The 18,967-nt window shown below is 48.4% G+C and overlaps 1 protein-coding gene across 3 annotated transcripts in view; it reads left to right on the forward strand.

Moving 5' to 3' along the window:
• The window catches only part of LOC135908477 (uncharacterized), a 463,787-nt gene that overhangs the window by 261,737 nt on the left and 183,083 nt on the right, over positions 1 to 18,967 (forward strand). Inside the window, exon 4 of one of the 3 annotated variants that reach the window (XM_065440258.1) lies at positions 1 to 43. This exon is cut by the window's left edge and continues 41 nt beyond it. The exons of the other annotated variants lie outside the window; for them this stretch is intronic. Coding sequence (XP_065296330.1) covers positions 1 to 43 — 43 coding nt within the window. The remainder of the gene's footprint in view (positions 44 to 18,967) is intronic. 3 annotated transcript variants of the gene reach the window in all.

The following is an 18,967-nucleotide window of genomic DNA, read 5'->3' on the forward strand; positions in this document are numbered from 1 at the left end:
CGGCGGCTGCTTTGTCGACAGACCCACTGGATCAACTCCACAGGTATTCTGATAGCGAGCGTTGCCTGTATGTGGGCTATGTAGAAAAACACTTTGGGACATTATAGCTCACTTTCTCAGTGACCCCGGCGCTGTTTCGCTGAGCACGTGGTTCCTAACAGTTTCCTAAGAAATTGCACTAATTGCTCGCGTATCGATCGGGCCTTTGGGGCACGTCAAGGAACACCGTGAAGCTGCATATAGCAAGTTTATCCGGATCCCTCCGCAACGGCATTTCTCGTGTGTTCAATGTGTTTCTTTTAGACGCCAAGCCCCAACAATATTCTTGTGTCTAATTCCTGGGGCCTGAGGCCGCGATGACCACGAAGACCACGAAGCTTTATAGTCATGCCATTTACATTTTTAAGTGCTCTTTCGCATTTATATACTTGAATTTCGTCTTTCAGCCTTTGCTATACTATTGAGAATGCTAATATTTCGTCGTACTTCTTTTTTTTTCCCAATTTTTGAAGCGTCTCAATTATCCGTATCGGAAGTATAGCGAGGCGTACATGTACCGGGTGCCCCACAGCTCCTGCTTTCGTTAAACGAACTTCCTCTGTTTTGACATCAATCAAGCAATCGATAAGTTTTTTACCTCGAAACGCATCTGAGACTATGCAGCCAAGCCTCGAAATAGACGTAAAACTTTAAGTTAAAGGCTTCGTTTATATTTCATCGCTTTAAACATTGTCTTCGCCACCGGTTTCGCGTCCATCATAACTTCTTTTACGGGCCCTGCACGCCACACGAATAGAACGGCAAATGTTCCGTGCGGCATGTATCCCCGTAGGAGGCGCTGTACGTAAAAAATGCGCGCGACCTCTGGCGGCGTTTACGCGAAATTTCTGTAGCGTGCGGGCCGAGATTGCTTTTTTGAAACCCGACGAAGCTGAATGCTTCACGGGCAAGAAACCTCGCGTCGCGGCCGTGCCATGGTGCACGCAGCCGCTGACGTCACGCAATCCGCGACATTGGCTGGGTGGGTGCGCGTGTTCCCGGCGCTGGAAATAACGCACGCCAAGGAAATTTTGCGGGACGTGATCGATCTGTTGTACGGTAACTGGAAACGGAAAGTTATTACGAGAGGCGCGCGCACACACACACACACACACACACACACACACACACACACACACACACACACACACACACACACATATATATATATATATATATATATATATATATATATATATATATATATATAAGACCTTCAATCGCAGCTTTTCCAATCTCGCTTTCATATGAGCTATTGGACTTATCGATAGTGCAGACTCTAACGTGTGACATTGGTTGCAAGCGTTATTATATCTACTCTTCAGCCACTGACACCACTGACCGGCTGAGAGAGAGAGAGAAAGAGAGAGAGATGCATCGAAAGTCAGGAAGATTAGCTAGATACGCTATCCTAGTACGAGGGGAACGGGGTACGCGGACATAAAGAGAGCTAGAGGAGAGCGGAAAACAAGTAAAGCGCTTGCATGATCCAGCAGTAGCAGGCTGCATCATTCACAACGTCTATTATGAAGACCCGCATATAGACCTCAGGAACTTCAGGCAGCGCGGACGTATACGTGTGGTCTTCTGCGCAGAGTTTGTTTGGGAACACTGGCCTATAACATTCTTGTTCTGGTATAGTGAACGATTCTCCAGTCTGTCAAGCGCAGATAACTGCATTTGTCTCTCGTCAGTATAGCGCAGGAAGACACAAAGGTAAGTATGAGCGTCTCCTCACAGCTGCATGTATTGTTGGAGGCGCTGTATATATAGTATGTCCGGCCTCGGCGTGTGATTCTGTTTGCTCCTGTAGCACAAGAAATATGTCTAATAAATAAATAAATAAATAAATAAATAAATAAATAAATAAATAAATAAATACTGAAGACCAGTCGTCCTGTCTGCCCCTCGATATGGCTCAGTGGACGTGGCTTTGGGCTGCTGAGCGCGAGGGTCGTAGGTGTTATCTCGAAGGTCACTGAACGTCAAGCCCCGTAATTTAAATACTGTACCATCGTGCTGTAGTGACGCGGCCGCCGCAACAGCGTACAGAAGTAACGTCGTCATAGCCACGGCCACCGGCGCAGAAGCTCGATCCAACCGCAGTATATGTATACTACAGTACCCTCTCGTTCGAAGCTTTCCAAGGCTGGTCGCATCACGAAATCACGGCAGCTGTATACGGGTACGACAGCGCGGCACACGGCCCAGCCACCGCGCGCCTGCTGCGTATACACCCACGAAGAGACGGCTGCAGGGCTCGGCGACGAAGAGGCAGGCGGGCTCGCGCAAGCCCCCGAATGTCAATCTTCAAAACGGATCTTATAAACACACGTTGCTCCCTCATATACCGAAGGAAAAAGACAAAGAGGGGACCAGGCCTCGCAATGAGGGAATCGCCGGGCCGGCGGGGAATCTGGTCAACGGAAGGAGGGGGAGGGCAGGCGAAGATTGAATAAGGAGATCCGAGAAAAGCAGGCGCGCAAGGCGAGGCAGGCTCGGAAGGAGCGGGCGCACAATCTGGACGCTGCTGCGGTTATACTGCACGCATGCGACCACCATGCGGGCAACGCGATGCGTACGCCGCGAAGAACAAGAGGGCGTGCGTATAAACGACGGCCGCGGAGACCGCAACGCTGGGCGCAAAAGAGTGACGAGCAGCCGTAGCCGCCCACCACCACCACCACAACCGGCAGACAGACAGAGGAAGAGCGGAGAGGTAGCAAGGACAAGACAAAGCAAGCTCGAGGTGATTTGCGGCCTCCCGAAGCAAAGAACGCCTCCTCCCCCTCCACCTTAGTGTGTAACGTGTGTGGAGAGACAAAGAAATTGGAGGCCTCGGACGGCAACAACCCGGTCTTTATCATTTCGACCGCGCGCGCCGTGCCAAGTCAACTCACCCGCGGTTGGTGTCCGTGTGTGTGTGTGTGTGTTTGTGTGTCCGCGCCTGAGCAGACGGACGGAACCTTCCTTGGACCAGGACCAGACGGCGATGTGTACGTACGGGGAGAGGTCGCTTGCTTTTGTTCCTCCGAACCGACGAATGACCAGTGCGTTTCTGTTTTGCTCGCGTCGGCGGCGATGCGAGCATATATGCGTACGCGCGCGTTGACTCTATACAGCGCTATACTATCCGCACCGCGATGGAGCCCTCATCTGCATATACTAACGAGCGCCCTCTTCTTTACCACTATATGCTTCGGAGCGAATGACATTCGCGTCGCTAAAGGAAAAGCAAGCGCTGCAGAAACGAATCCGCGGTGCCATTCGCGACCACTTATTCGCTTTCTGTTCCCCGTCCCCGCGGACTGCTGAAAGAAGTACCGTGCAGTGTGACTAAAGCGACAGCGAGGTCTGCAGCTAATAGTCGAAAGCCGGATGAGCGAAGTGACCGCACTTGATCGCCGTTAGCGATAGGCAGGCCGCTATAAGATGCGTCGCCGGGCCACCTATAACGTAACCCTAAACTTGGCTAAACCGATTGATCTTATACGCGCGAAAAGTCGTGTAAATTTCTTCCTGGCTCTTAACCGCGGCCATCAGCTCTAGCTTTCACAGCACCGCGCAGCTATTTTTAACGAGACCCCGAATACTTGTGTGTTCGCGCCTGCTTTAATAAGCGTCGTTTGTTTGCTTTTTTTTTTTCTTTCCGCGTGCATGTCTTCTTGTTAGGCGCTGTATACAGAGCGAGTGTCCACCTGCGCGGCGAAAGTGGGTCCGGTGCGCGCTTTTTCGCTGACGCTGCGGCGGCGGAGCGGAACTTCGACGACGGAGATAAGGGAGACGGACGGACGACCGATGCAGTCACGAGGAAGCTTTTTTTATACATATGCAAAACAGCGCGCGACTTCGTAATCTCGCGCTAATACTGCCGCGCGTCCTCGTTATCAGCGTAGTGTCCGCGCGAACACGCGCTTCAATTAATTACCCGTCCAATTATCTGGCGCTTTGTTCTCGACGCATTTGCGCGACTCCTCGAGTTGCGTTTGCGGAAGTCAGATAAGGACGGCGGTGCTCGCCGAGGCATTGAATTGCGTCCCGCGTCTCTCCGGGACGTGGCACTCCTGGATACGTTTCGTCCGGTTTGTCCACGGTCTGGCACGTTGAACGAACTTGCGCTTTTCGGTGCTGCAGTTATACACAGTAGCAGTCGAGTGTGTGCAGATGTGGGGAACGAAACAGTTGGCCACAGTATTTCGCTGCAGCGGCAGTTAAAACAATGGCCGGTTAAAACAACAGATCTGCATGCTATAGCGAGTGAATAGAGAGGAGGCAGTTTTGTGAACTATACAACGCTACAACCCAGAATGGCGCCGAAGCGTGCACTTAGCGCTGAGCAGACGAACGGGTGCTCTGGTCTGTCAATATATCACCGCCAAATAACGTCGATGAACGCTAACAGCAAACAAAGCTTCGCTTATACATCGATTCCCAGAGTGCGTGGGATCTGCATACATTTTTTTTTCTTTTTCGCGGGTTTACCGAAGCACGTCGGCATTAATTAAGAAGGAATCGGTGGCCGGAAATGTTTGCGATTGTAGATGATATGACTATGCGATGCAGATCCGCGCTTTTATTTCCCCCTTTACCGAACAAAGTCCGCGTATATACGGAGTACCTGTGTCTCCCTCGAATGTTTTATACCAGTGCCTCGTTTGCTATAAGTGCGTCGCTAATTTTAAAGGCCACATATATTTTATTTTCTTATTTCAGACTTGCTCTACTATCGCTTTCCATTTCTTTTTGTACTTTGTTTGCACTTTTTTTTACTATAGTTCTCGATGCCCCCCTCACCCAGTGCCCAGAACGGGGCCGGGAGGCATTTTCAAATACATAAATAAATAAATAAATAAATAAATAAATAAATAAATAAATAAATAAATAAATAAATAAATAAATGGCAGTGCCGGAATGTACCTTTCAGATGTTCTCCGCGATTGTACTTAAAGGTTTATTGGAGCGTTCGTGAGGTGTTATCAGACTGCAGACGCCCGTTCCCGAACTGCACATGCATACCTGCAGCACTAATAGCATCGCTCGTGAAGCAGCTAAAAGGAGAGACCCGATTCCGCACCTTCCCCCAGCGCTCATCACCGCCCTAAAGGGACGCCCGCCGCGCAGCCAAATCCACGCAGCGGGAAATCGGGAGAGTTGCTAAGGGAATGTGCGGCGGCAAGGCGGCTATTAAGCGACCGTGGCCTTCGCGCCGATCTTCTGCCCGCTATGGACGCTCGTCGGGGGCGGTTCCCGGGACACTCAAGTGCGAGCAGAGAGAGAACCGTCGACGTCGGAGCCTCCTGCGTTTCAGCGCGCTGTGTTAGTGCAGAGGCGCGTACGTGCGTGCGCGCGTAATAGTCTGCACTCCGTGCCCCCGGTGCCTCCCACGGTGCCCTCGGCATTCGCCCCCGTGACTCGGGCGCCAGAACCCGCGCGCCGCTCCCGTTCTGCGATAGCCGCTATAGTTCTCTCCTCCCATTACAGAAAACACACAAAAAAAAACCAAGAAAGAAGGGTCTGCAACCTCGAGAACGCCAGGACGTTATACGGCTTTGCGTATCCTCCGTGAAAAAGAGAGAAAGAACAAGGACGCCGGCGCATGGCGCCAGCCAGCCAGCAGACACGTGTTCGTTGTTACCCCGCCCCGCCCGCGACCACACCCCGACCAGAGGCGCGCAGGACACACCGAGGAGGCCCCAAGAAGCGCGGGACCGCGAAAACAAACGCCATCACACGCACTCCCTATCCCCCACGTGTGTCTGTACGCGTGTGCGCAAGTGCGAGTGCAGGACTGCCGCCACGGACACACACACTCTCTCTCTCTCTCTCTCTCTCTCTTACTTTCGGCTGTGTACGTATGTCTACGTAGCTACCAACCTACATGTGCGTTTGTGCGTGCAATGGCGGTGGTCGCGACGCGTTTTTCGGCTCCAGGTAGGCCCTCACGGGCGCATCCGTCTCCAAATTATAGACATGCGCCGTTCCTCTCCGGCACCGCTCCAGCTGCACCTCCTTTTCTCTTTTTGCTCTGGACGGTCTCCCGCCTGCCCGAGCCACGGCTTGGCTTGGCTTGCCGCCTCGATCACCGCCCTCTGCCGCCGACACGCTGCAGTGTTCCGCTCTCAAAACAGAAGTTCCACGAGATATAGTAAGTCAAAACGAAAGAAAAGAAAAAAATAGAGAGAGATGCAGAGCTAAACAAGAGCGAAAAGACGACGCGAAAGGGAGGGGCTTGACTTTTCCTGCGACCCGCGGCCGTATACCTGCTATACAATATATGCCGCCCGACGACCTCCGGCGCGCACACGCATTACGGCTGGAAGCGCAGCATCGTGTATATATATAGTGTGTAGAGAAATATGATGAAAGTGTCAAAAGCAAAGCGTAATAACGGCGTTGGAAAATATGCGAGAAAACGGACCGAAAGGAGAAGGCCTGGGAAGAAGGAGGGATATAGCGGGTGAGCACGCGAGCGAAGCTCCATCATTTCACGTTTTCCCGATTGGCGGGAAAAGGGGGGGCGGGGAGAGGGGGGGTATACATATTTTTGTTCATTCGTTGTCTCACGGCTTGCCTTCGTTATTTCCTTTCTTTATCACCTCACCCCCCCCCCCCCCACCCCCCCGCATATTAAAGCAGTCAACTTCGAAGAGGCAGCAGATCGCGAAGTATAAAAAGCGGATGGAAGAAACTAGGATCATCTCTTCGTTTTTGATTAAATGTTATTCAGAAGTATTGAACACATACCGCCACTAAAGTAAGAGGGCTTGGAAAGCTAGAAAGTCAAATAACATGAAACGGCCGCATAACCACACGCAACTATTCGTTACGGGTGGTAACAACTGCCAAGAAAAAGCCGCAAAATTTTGGAAGGCCCTCCTCAGAGCCAATTGCCGTTCTTCGTTTATTTAATTTTTTCCCTCCACGGTTCCGTTGTATTTACCAACTGCACATCACGTCTGCGAATTTCTGATGTGACGGTTGAGAATTATTATGGCGGTCTATAGGCTCGTTCCTTCTTAATGTGACCGGCAAACTTCATCAAACTGTTTGCTCTGTCAAAGAGGACTGACCCCCGAGATAACCGCGCTTCGCCTCATTCACCACTCGCCCTCCACTATAGATGTAAGAATAGTCAAGATCGGGTCTTGTTGATTAAGACGTTCAGCTGTAGGACTATAGACGCAACACTGCCGAAAGAAACTAAAAACAAAACTGATACTGGAATAAGTATAACAGCTATAAGCACACATTCCTTTGCGCACTTTCTACTTCTTCTAATGCGTATATTACAGGTATGTTTCTTTAATCCCCCCATCCGCCCTATATTTTTCGCTAAATTGGAAGTGATCACTTTTCCCCATTTATGTGTATGATCCATACGTTTCGCAAATTCTTTACATTTGTTGTTATCTTTTTTTTTAATTCATTCATTCATTCATTCATTCATTCATTCATTCATTCATTCATTCTTCGATATTGCTATGTAGTTAGCGTTCTATCGCTTCCGACGCTTCCTTTGATCATATTAGAGCTTGGATTGCGCAACATTTTGACGAGACACACATAAGAGAAACACACACCACAGAGCGCTCTCTAATATACTATACTAACACGCCCAGTCTTCAACCTTGGCAAGTTTCGTATCCTTTGATCAACCGCTATCTCTTTTGTGTTTTCTTTATTTTTTACGAAGATATTTGTTCATTTTGTGCTTAATTCTGCATGCACCACAAGACACCAGCTCACATGCCCGGATGAAATTTTTTGTTGTTGTTGCTCTTCGTCCTGTCGATATTCAAGCATGTATATACACAGCACTTTCGATCAAGTACCAAGCTGCAGAATCGAGCAAAAAAAAAAAAGACAGAAAACTCCTGCAGACACGACGTCGTCGGTTCCGCTGCTTCGGAATTGCCAGCGCAAAACAAACTCGTCCCATAACTGCCATTGCGCACGCGAACCCACCGCTCTCGCGTTGGAGTTTCGAAAGGCCCGGGTGAGCTGGCGACGTTGTTTTTGTCTTTATAGACAGCAGGCTTTAAAAAAAACATGGCGGTTGAAAAACCGCGGCATGCTATGGGCGAGAGGTTCCCGGGCGCATATACGTGCTGCTCCCTCCGCATTTCCGGTTAACGTTCTGCGAGGACTTCCGAAAATCGCGGACCTTAGAATATCGCGCTGCCCCTATACGAACTGAACACGCGTTCTCTCTCTTTTTTTTTCTTTTTTCTTACGGCGAGGAGCGCGCGTCCAAGTATGTGCGCGGGCATTCTAATAACACATTGCAGCTTTCTTTTGTTCGCTTCTTTGCTCCAGTTACCTCTGCCGCCTGCATGCGACGACGCTCCCTTTTCGCTTTCATCCCGAAAAACTTTTCTCGGACCAGCGCCGTTCGAGGCGCCAAGCCTACAATTAGACGCAAAAAAAAATCCTTCGACCAGACGTGCTCCGTTCAGTTCGGTCGCATATACGCGAGCCTAGGGGAGACGCGTTGCTAGCTGTAGGTTAGCAGGGGTTTTCGGGGGAGAGGGGCGAAAATTGGGGGAGGAGTCGGAGCCGTCCGCGGCTCGAAGACGACCCGGTAAAGGAGGGAGGGCGCGAAGAAAGAGAGAAAAATGTACCAAAACTAAAAGAAGGAAAGAAAGAACCCGAGCAAACGCCGAGGTGGAAGAAGAAAAGGCTGTGGCCGCGCGCGCGCCGTGCAAGCAGGCATCGGGTTTCGCGGTATACGCGCAATTATCACGCGGGCGCCGCTAAACCGTGAATTAGCGAGGAGCAAGATTAATTAGCCGACATAATCGGCCCTGAGTGAAAAGTTCGCCGGCGTGGCGCCCGTCTTCATGCATTTTTTCCCCCGAGAAAACAAACAAACAAAACAAAACAAGAAAACGCCCGCTCGGCGGCACAACATGGTGAGCTTCTTATGCGAGGTACGATATACCGCCGCCCGCGGGTCTATTTATAGCGCGTACTCGACTGTTTTCTGTCGTCTCTCGTCAGGCAGGAGAGCGGCCGGATGACCGACGGGGCTGCTGGGCTCGGAGTTGTACGTACCACGCCTCCCGCGTTTGCGCTCGCGCTAAAGCCAATGGATTGATCACCTCCGCCACGCCCTTTTTATTACTGTTTTCGCCGTGCACTATGCACTTAAAGTGGATTGGAAAAGTTTGCGGAGCGCGAGTTTCCCGGCAGACGTTAACTTCTGTTGTATTGAGGCGTGGCGCGTTTTAATTTCATGAACCGCTGTGCAGATCGCAAAAGCATGTTGGAACAAAAAAAGAAAACATATTGAAACTTCGAATTGGAAGTCATGTGCCCGGACGTCGCGCGCGGAAATTCAGCTTTTTCTCAAATCAGTGTCCTCCAACTTTTTTTATATATTTTCTTTCTCTCTTATTTTTTTTTGGGGGGGGGGGGGTGACTGGGAATAGTCGTGAAAAGGGACATTTGCAGTCGAATCAAAACGAGTATAACGGAAGTGGGTCGATCCTAAAAAAAAAGAAAATGCCCGATCACTGCATTCTGTCGGCGCTAGCTATTAACCTTACGGGGCTGACAGAGGGTAACACAAAACCTTGAGAAGAAGCCAAGAATTGCGCGACGACCGGTGCAACGAAAAACGATGGGCGTAATGTTGAGAGACAGGAAGACAGCGGTGTGGTTTAGAGCGCAAAGGGATAGCCAATATTCTATAGCCGATATCAAGAGGAAGAGGTGCAGTTGATCGATCAGGTCAGGTGATGCGTAGAGTAGACATGCAGCGGTTTATTGGGATAGAATGGGTGCCAAGAGGAGTAAGCGCAATCGAGTACGGTAGGTTAGTAGACGACGTGATGAAATGAGGAAATTTGCAGGTCTACGGTGGGTCAGCTGGCGCGACGCGAGGGTAATTTAAGCTGATGGGAGAGGTTTTCGTCATATAATGGACAGCAAAAGAAGGAGCATATTGTTACGATGATGACAGTGGCGTAGCCAGAAATTTTGTTCGGGAGGGGCTACGCCACTGGCCCCATGTATATATACATATATACGTATATATATATATAGGGCCAGTGGTGTAGCCAGAAATTTTGCTCGAGGAAGCTTTAGCTCGGGTGCTCCTATTTAAATACATGTATAATGGGAATTCGTATTTCCCTGCAACCACTTCACCAAATTTGAGGAGGTTTGTTGCATTTAAATGAAAAAGTTTAATTCTAGTGACTACTGGTTTCGAATTTTTCATTTAGGTGGTCAATTATTTATTAAAAATTGGCCAAATCGAAAATTTTCAGAAAACGAAACTATCAAGCGAAACGAAAACTAAAATCAAAACTCTCAAATCAAACGAAACTATCAAAACTCCGTGACTCAACAATGAAAAATGATATCACAATTTTGTGAATTGCATCTAATAGTACATCTACAGCGGAAAAAATGGATATGTTACACATGAATCTAAAAAAAAATTTAGTATTGTGGAAATGCGGCTTGTGCCGAACCCTTGTACACAACGTAACCAATTCACGTAAGATACAAATTGACATAGCAAACTTGTCCGCTTTGACTGTTATAATAGATGCCGTTTACAGAACCACAATGTCTGTTCTTCATGCATAGCTATTAGTTTGTAAACATCGTGCTTATATTTTTTCAAACTTTCGAATTTTTCAAAATATTTTAAACAAAAATTCAAGCCCTAAATCGCAGTTGTGTTTCCAACAGAACTAGGATTTAACTTTCTCTCACAAATGCAACGAATTTCAACAAAAGCGATTAGCAGGATTATCTAAGAAAAACGTTTCTGCGTTTTACAATTATTTGAATAGGCCGCGTCGGATTGGGCCCGAGCTAAAGCTTCCTCTTAAACAATTTGTCAAGGGATCAAATCCATGAATAATAACTGCATTGTCATTGCCAAAGATGCTGCAAACGAATTCTTGAACGCTACGCACAGTCAAAACAATAAAATATGTATTTTTTCATAAAAGAATATACTCGTATGTGCCAAAAATTTTGCCCAAAGTAACTGGTATCAATGCTTCCATATTTTCGTCTATCTAAGTAAAGAAAATATCACACGAACTTTAGAACTATATCAGTTCGAAACCAGAAAAGTAGTGCATGCCACTGATATGAAAAATTAAAAGGCAATGAACTGAACAAGTTGAGGACAAATATGTTAATGAAACTTTGTCATGCAAGAACCGTGCTTACATTCTTGTATATATGCAATGGCCAGTGAAAAATCTCAATGACGCTGTAATTTGTTTTAATGTATTACGCAGAAGCAGCTGTCACCGGTCCTGTATCGTGAGTAATTGCACCGAAATCAGTCGCAACAGAGGGCACGTATAAAAAGCAGGAATTCTGCAAGATATACGAGGGCAAGTCAAATAAATGTGAGCCAACAACGGGGTACATCTTTTAAAAGTAGTCTTCATGAGAATTTAGAAATTTGTCCCATTGACTAACGAGTCGCGTGATTCCCGTCTTATAAAACTCCTTGGGTTGCTGCTTCAAAAAGTCTGTATCTGGTTCCCTTGAGCGGTTTTTTCGGCTGCCCCAAAATGTAGAAGTCGAAATGTGACAGGTCTGAGCTGTATGGCGGATGCTGAAGCGTTTCCCACTTGAATTTTGCCAGTTTTGTATTAACCACATAAGCGACGTGGGGACAGGCATTGTCGTGGAACAAGATGACCCCATTCGTCAATTTTCCACGTTGTTCGTTCTTGATTGCGACACACTGCTGTTCTGGCGTTTCACAATATTGGAAACAATTGATAGCCTCTCAAGATTTAGTGAATTCTATCAGTAATGGACCCTGACGACCGAAAAAAAGTCAACAACACCTTTCCAGCGGAGATGATGGCCTTTGCGTTCTTTGGGCGTGGTAAATTCGAATGCTTCCACTGTAAGCTTTGCCGTCGTGTTTCAGGCTCGTAGTAGTGGCATCAAGGTTCGTCCCCGATCACAAATGCAAACAAGAAGTCGTCATCCTCATTGTGATACCCGATCAGATGAGTCAAGGCAGCGCGAAACTTCTCCGTCTTCTCGCGATGGATCAAAATCTTGGGGATCCATTGCGCACCAAAGAGCCGATAACCGCGAAGCTCATGAATTACGGCGTGAACCGAACCGTGACTAATGTTCAGACGGTCTGCCAGTTCATCGATGCTTATGCTCCCTTCTTGTTTCATCAGCTCATGAACCTTTGAAATTGTGTGGGGTGTGATTGCACGATGGTTTTGGCCCGGTCTTGGAATGTCTTTACAACGTCCTTTAAACCGTTTGCTCCAACGCTTCACAGTGGTCAATGAAATGCCGTGTTCAACGTAAACTGCAGCCATACGGCGATTAATTTCTGTTTTGGAAACACCTTTAGCTGTCAAAAACTTCGCGACACCGAGCTGTTCTTGAAGTGTCCATTATGCGACGCAACCATATTCAACCCAGTGTATGAGAGCATTAAAGAACAGTTATCTTCACACCTGCGTGTCACTTTTGTAAATGAGACATGCCGTTCTCCTACGCGCATGCCTCGCAGATAATGAACCAAACCATTATTGCGCGGTTAAGGTAGGCGCATTTTCATTTGACTCGCCCTCGTACATTATAAATGCAAAGATACAATGGGATATACAAATGCGAAAATACGGCTTGATAAAGGACAGAAAAGTGTCACTGGAAACAAAGTTCACTTCATGTATACACAAAACCTCGCAACAAGATATTTAAGTATACGTATACGTCTCCAATGAGTCTATGTATGTAAGAAAAAGTAACTGTATGTAATGCGTCAAACAAGGCAAATAAACATGTTGCACAATCATAGATTCACAGAATCCTAGATTCCGCCCCCATTCCATCCACTCCCCCCGATGTATTGCGCGCGACGGAAGGCGGCGCGCTTGCTCCCCGCTTTTCTCCTTTGCGCGCACAAGACTGAGCCACCATCGTCGGCTCACCCATTCCACCTCCCCTCCTGCGCATTCACTCGCACATACATCATGCAGCGCGTGGTCACGATTTTATCACCCTTGGACTTTATACGAAACATGAGGGCGACGGCGACGGCAGGAATGTGCCTGGAGTGTCCATATAATGGCTTTCGCAATAATGTAATAAACGTATCCGGAAACTGAAGCGTCCCATGGCCCATTACTTTCCGCAAAAGAAGTATCAAAATCGAACTTTCACCATGCGACAATTCGCTGCGCCACAACAATGTATTTTTTTTTTCTGTGGGGCGGAGGCACCGAAATGGAAAAAAGAACGCATAGGAAAGTATGTCGGCCAGAATCGAATGCCTACAACGGGCACCTAATGGGGCTACGGAATTAATACCGAAGAAAACATGGGATGATTTACCCACTGAGAACCATACGCATACTGCTCAGTATCCTACACCGGCGAAACAAGACTTTCCGGAAATGTTCCGCTCAAGGAACGCGGTGCAATCCTTCGAGTCCCCGCAGTGATGGCGGCGAGCGACCTTTTTTTTTTTTTTTTTCTCGTCTGCTAGCCAGAAAACTTCCAAAACTCTGTCAGGTGAAAATCCACTCGGCCAGAGCAAACCGAACGCCCACCGAAGTGCACCGCGCGGTGGTCGGGGCCATACGAGAAAAACAAATGCGCTATGGCTCGCTCTGGCAGCCCGCGGGTAGGGTAGCGAGAACAAAAAAAAATTGAAGAGGCTCAATGTGTCCTCGGCGAATAAAAGTCAAAGTAGAAAAAATAAATAAGAACGTAGTTACTTTGGCTGGCTTTAGTGTCTTGACATGGATGTCCTGACGTAGGTTAAAAAAAATGTTGATATTTTTTATGTGACATGACGGCACAAATGAACCACCCCAACGCATCGTCTCATTGGACCTCGCTGCGTGCTTTGTCAACTGGTCTGCTAGTGTGTTGATTTGGCTTGTCTCGTTGTATGTTCCGATGTAAGACTTTAGAAAAGTCAATGGACTTTTGGCGTCAAATGTTTATAACAACATTAATCCCACAAAGTTCCGCAATTGAAAATTTAAAGCACAACTTTGGAAATGTCAATGCACGTTTCACATCAAGAGCTTATGAGATTTATACCCATAAAGTTTCGCAATTGATATCCATGCGCTCCATAGATTCCGTGGCCTCAGTGAGATGCCGCGGCGAGCCCGCTCACCATCAAAGCGCCCTTGAAACTTTGTGCTCGGATGGGACTGCTTGGCGTTATATGACTGCCGGTGTACGGGCTTGCCACGAAATCCAGCCCGAGTTCGCAATCTTCGCTGTTAAATATCTTTTCGAGCGTCAAAAAGACATTCTAGACAAAATCCAGAGTGATTTCCGGCGCCGGGGGTCGCTTTGGTCGGCGGTGCAGGGACAGCACGAAAAATTTTCGGGGGGGGGGGGGGGCTGAAGCCCCATAAGCCCCCCCCCCCCCCCCCCGGCTACGCCCCTGGATTATGATTATGATCATGTATAGGCACCGGGCGGCCATCGTAAGGCGTCAGCAGCGCGCTCTGTCAGCGACGTGCTGGCGAACAGCGTCGCGAACGGCAGAAGTCTCAGCACTGGCGTGTTTACGAGGTATAGGCCACATACGAGGTATAGGCCACATACGAGGTATAGGCCACATACGAGGTAGGCCACATTCAGGGCGCCAAGTACTATATGAAGCAGAAAACTAGCGCGAATTTCGATGCAAATGCGCCGTAGTCAACAGAGCTCGCCGCGGTAAAAAGCTTCCAGCATTTGCATTCCAGACGTTATTTGCTGTGCACGCTAATATTGTCGCGTACTTAGTCATGTAACTATAGGGGAAGCGCACAAAAGAAATTCACCGATGATGCATGAAAAATGTGTAAAATACGTACCATTTGGTATGTATCACGACGCCGCGGCGTGTTTGCCACTGGGTATATGTGACCCCAGGAGCCAACGGGCATCTGCCGCTCATCAATTAAATTTTCTTGACGTCAAATTGGGTCGCTGCAAGTATCATAACAACATCACGCCTACGCGGTGACGTTCGGGTAATGCGGTTTTTCTTGCAAATGGGGGTCGGCGTCGACGTTGTGGCTTCCCCTCCCCCCCCCTCCGTCTCCCAAAAGGCGCGTTCTTGCCACATATGACCTCCAACATGGCGTTTGTGCTCTTTAAGTGCTTTATATGGGAGATTTTGAGATAAAAGGCTTTCGCTGCTACCGAAGTGGCGCACGAAGACTGCTCTGATTTTTTCGTTAATGAAATATAGACGAAATACTTATCAGAAGAGTACAAAGATTACCAGAGTGACTACAGTTGTTTTTAGCGATAACATGTTGGCTTGCGCATACATTGTTTGGCTCCAATGACGATGCTGGAAATACGGCAAACCGGTGCTGACGATCACTTTTTGTGTAACCATATGGTGTAACTGTGTATTAGTGAGTGAGGACTCGGACACTCGTTTGAAAACGTGCCGCGTGTACAGTACTTTGTACTTCGAATATCTGATCGTGTGCCGTGATTGTGACTCGGTGTTCGTATATCGTCTTTCGTTGAGTAAACTTTTTCTATACACATTGACGGTGCGATCGAAACCCTGACGCAACAGACAAAGCAAGCGCGATGTTCAAGCCTTACGCATGCTTCTCTCAAGCCGCCGCCAACTACACTCGAGTACCGCACGGAATTACTATATAGTTCTCACGTGTGCTGCGCGACCTGTACAATGAAGTGACCTGTATAACGAAGGACTTCGGACGCCCCAAGCTCTTCCCCGTAAGCAGAGTATGTACAAAGAACACTGGCAACTAGACATGACACAGTGTACGTAGACGCCGCTACCTACACTCAGGACAAAAACCACAAGAAAAGCAAAGTCGCAACGGTGATCAACTCGGACTTAAAAGAAATCACCAGCGCATCAATTCGGAACTGTACGGTAGTTGAGGCCGAAGAGGCAGCCGTGGCTCTAGCGGCAGCGGAGGGCTACCGATGCAACAGGTCCTTAACCATACTCACAGATTCACAAGCAGCATGCCGCAACTACCTAAACGGCAGAATCAGCCACAGCGCGCTCCGCATCCTCCGCTCAAGTGGCAAAACCGTCAACAACCAGGCCAAACACACGATAGTTTGGGTGCCGGGACATACCGACATTACGGGAAATCAGGAGGCCGATAGGATAGCTCGAGGGCACGCAACAAACCGAGCATCCAACATTCCCGACCCCACTGAGGAACCCGAGCCGGTAGCCCAAAGCTATTCTGAGATACTCAATTACTACAGAGGCATCAGACGAAAATACCCACCCCCTCACAAACAACTAAACAGAGAAGACGCCGTAGCATGGCGACAGCTACAAACGGGAACATTCCCGTGCCTAAACATGCTCAGCAAGATCTACCCCACGCAGTACGAGAGCAAGTGCCCATGGTGTGGAGACAAACCAACCCTATATCATACCACATGGGCTTGCCAGAAAACAGAAGGGCTAGCCATAATAAAAAACCCGAGTGCGGAACAGTGGGAGAGGATGCTATCCAGCGACACCCTGAAAGTCCAACAAGGACTAGTAAGGCGTGCACGCAGGGCAGCTACCCTCAGCGGAGCCCTGGACCAGGGGAACCGACCCTGGAGAGAAGATGGAAGACTCCATCTGATGCCGCAAAAATCACTGCAAAATAGAGAAAATAAACGTTATTCATCATCATCATCTTCTTCCCCGTAAAGGCGTCCTGTTGTATTCCACTTCTTTCACACGACTGGCCTCATGGCACGAGTCCACGTCCCTCATGGTACGAGCTGTCGAGCACTTGTGCGCGCTCTAGCTTCCGCTCGACCGCTATAGAAGTAATGAAGATCTTCCTTGCCTTTCCTTCTTCCCTTCTCTCTCTCTCTCTTCCTTGCGTCACGATCGGGAGCGTTGGCCTTGGCAACGAAGCCCAAGCTAAATAAATAAAATAAACAGGTGTTGGTCCGGCTCGGCCGTCACATGCCATTACATTTGTGGCACAGCCGCACGAAGCTGCCACCGCTCCAAACTCATCCGGTGCCCGGTGGCTATAATATTGAGAGTACCACGGGGCCTTCCGGAAGTTTCGTGTTACGAATTACCACCAGCCACAAACATTTTCGGAGCCTGCAATATCCGAAGTTTAATAATAATAATAATAATAATAATAATAATAATAATAATAATAATAATAATAATAATAATAACAATAATAATAATAATAATAATAATAATAATAATAATAATAATAATAATAATAATAATAATAATAACAATAATAATAATAATAATAATAATAATAATAATAATAATAATAATAATAATAATAATAATAAACTGCGACAAACTAAGGGCACATTCACACCGGCGACTTGAGGAGGTCGCGCGACCAAGTTGGTCGCTTTGCGACCAGTCGCAAATGGTCGCAAACGGTCGCCTTTCTCGAAAAGCGACCATTTTGGGCGAGTCGCTCTCTGCGCGATTTTTCAGTCGCGCGACCGTGGTCGCAAAACTGATAAACCAATCAGCGCCGCACCGGAAGTGAGCTTTCGTGTGTCTACATCCGGCCTCCTCCGGCGTCGCATTCAAATTCCGCGTAGATTCCGAGAGTTCTCGCTGAGTACGATAATCTCCGGGATTGCGACTTGCGGGTCGCGCTCAGCCGGGCTTGCCGGTGTGAACATCAGTCGCCTTCGGTCGCTTTTTGATTGCGAGTCGCAAATGGTCGCGCGACCTCCTCAAGTCGCTGGTGTGAATGTGCCCTAAATCCACCCTTAAACAAAAGAAGTGCAGTGGATACTTCCCTGTATAACCATTACATTGTTCACAGAAAGTGTAAGTAGAGCGATGAAGAATATCTATCTATATATATGTTCGCCAATTTCGTGCTCCGACAACTTCCCTTTCGGTTGACTGCATGTCGTAGATTCTGGGATGGTTGGGTTAACCTGACGAGAAGAGCTTTCAATTCACTGTCCTAGCACGATACTGCTCGCCAGACTGCAAACACAGCATGAAGACCGCGTCCTCTTATTCACTGCTGTTTCCTGACACACATAGAACACTGTCAGCTGTAATGGCGCCGGTGGCTTCAACAAAGTCCACGCTCCTGAGCGACCAGATGAAGCCGTATGTGTAACCTGTCTAGTTGCGTGCAACAGCAGGTACCCTGCGCGTTTCTGTTTTCGTCCTTTACATTGCGTACCTCCCGTTGGAAAAGCATTGCTGTGGCGGATACATCTCTCGAAAAATACTTTAAACTTAAGTAGCAGCTCGTTCAAGCCTCACCATATTCTTAGTTCTTATAGAGCTGCTAGGGCTGGCAGTGCTTTGTGCGCAACCATTAAGTCTTACTTCAGGACACGGGCCTGAACCGGACACTGTGTATGCCTGTTCAAGTGTGTACTTTTTACTCGTGTGTGTGATATGTGCGCGTGTATAATGTATGAATGTATCATTTCATGACGTACCTTCGGAGCGTAGCATGTTATAGGCGTGTAGCCGGGCAAACAACTCCGGCACCCTTTAAAGATCTCTCTTTCTCTCTCTCTCTCGAAAGAACTTCGGTGACGCGACGACTTTGAAGAAGCCATTCTCGAGCTTTCGTATGAGGTGCGAGGAGTCTGCCGCAAACTTATCGAAGAAAGTCAGCGACGAAGCCGGCAATGCGGCCAAGTTCTAACGCGTGCTCGCGCTATCTGACCGAGGCTACCGTGGCTGCGGCTATAACATCACGAACAACACTGCACGCAATTACGCACGCGCGGGCCCGCGCACCATCAATTATTCTACGTGACGTCGTCGGCGGACCCGGTCGCCTCCCCCCCCCCTCCTCCCCCAACGTCACTGCGGCGCAGTGGCGGTGCGCGGCCCGCAGTGCCAGAGGCCAACAAGTGCGTCCAATCAAAAAAAAAGGTCTGCGGTCCAATTAAACGGCACCGCGCGTTCTCCGCGCCGCTCATC

Source organism: Dermacentor albipictus, chromosome 3 (genome assembly GCF_038994185.2).
Source record: "Dermacentor albipictus isolate Rhodes 1998 colony chromosome 3, USDA_Dalb.pri_finalv2, whole genome shotgun sequence".
Classification (NCBI taxonomy): domain Eukaryota; kingdom Metazoa; phylum Arthropoda; class Arachnida; order Ixodida; family Ixodidae; genus Dermacentor; species Dermacentor albipictus.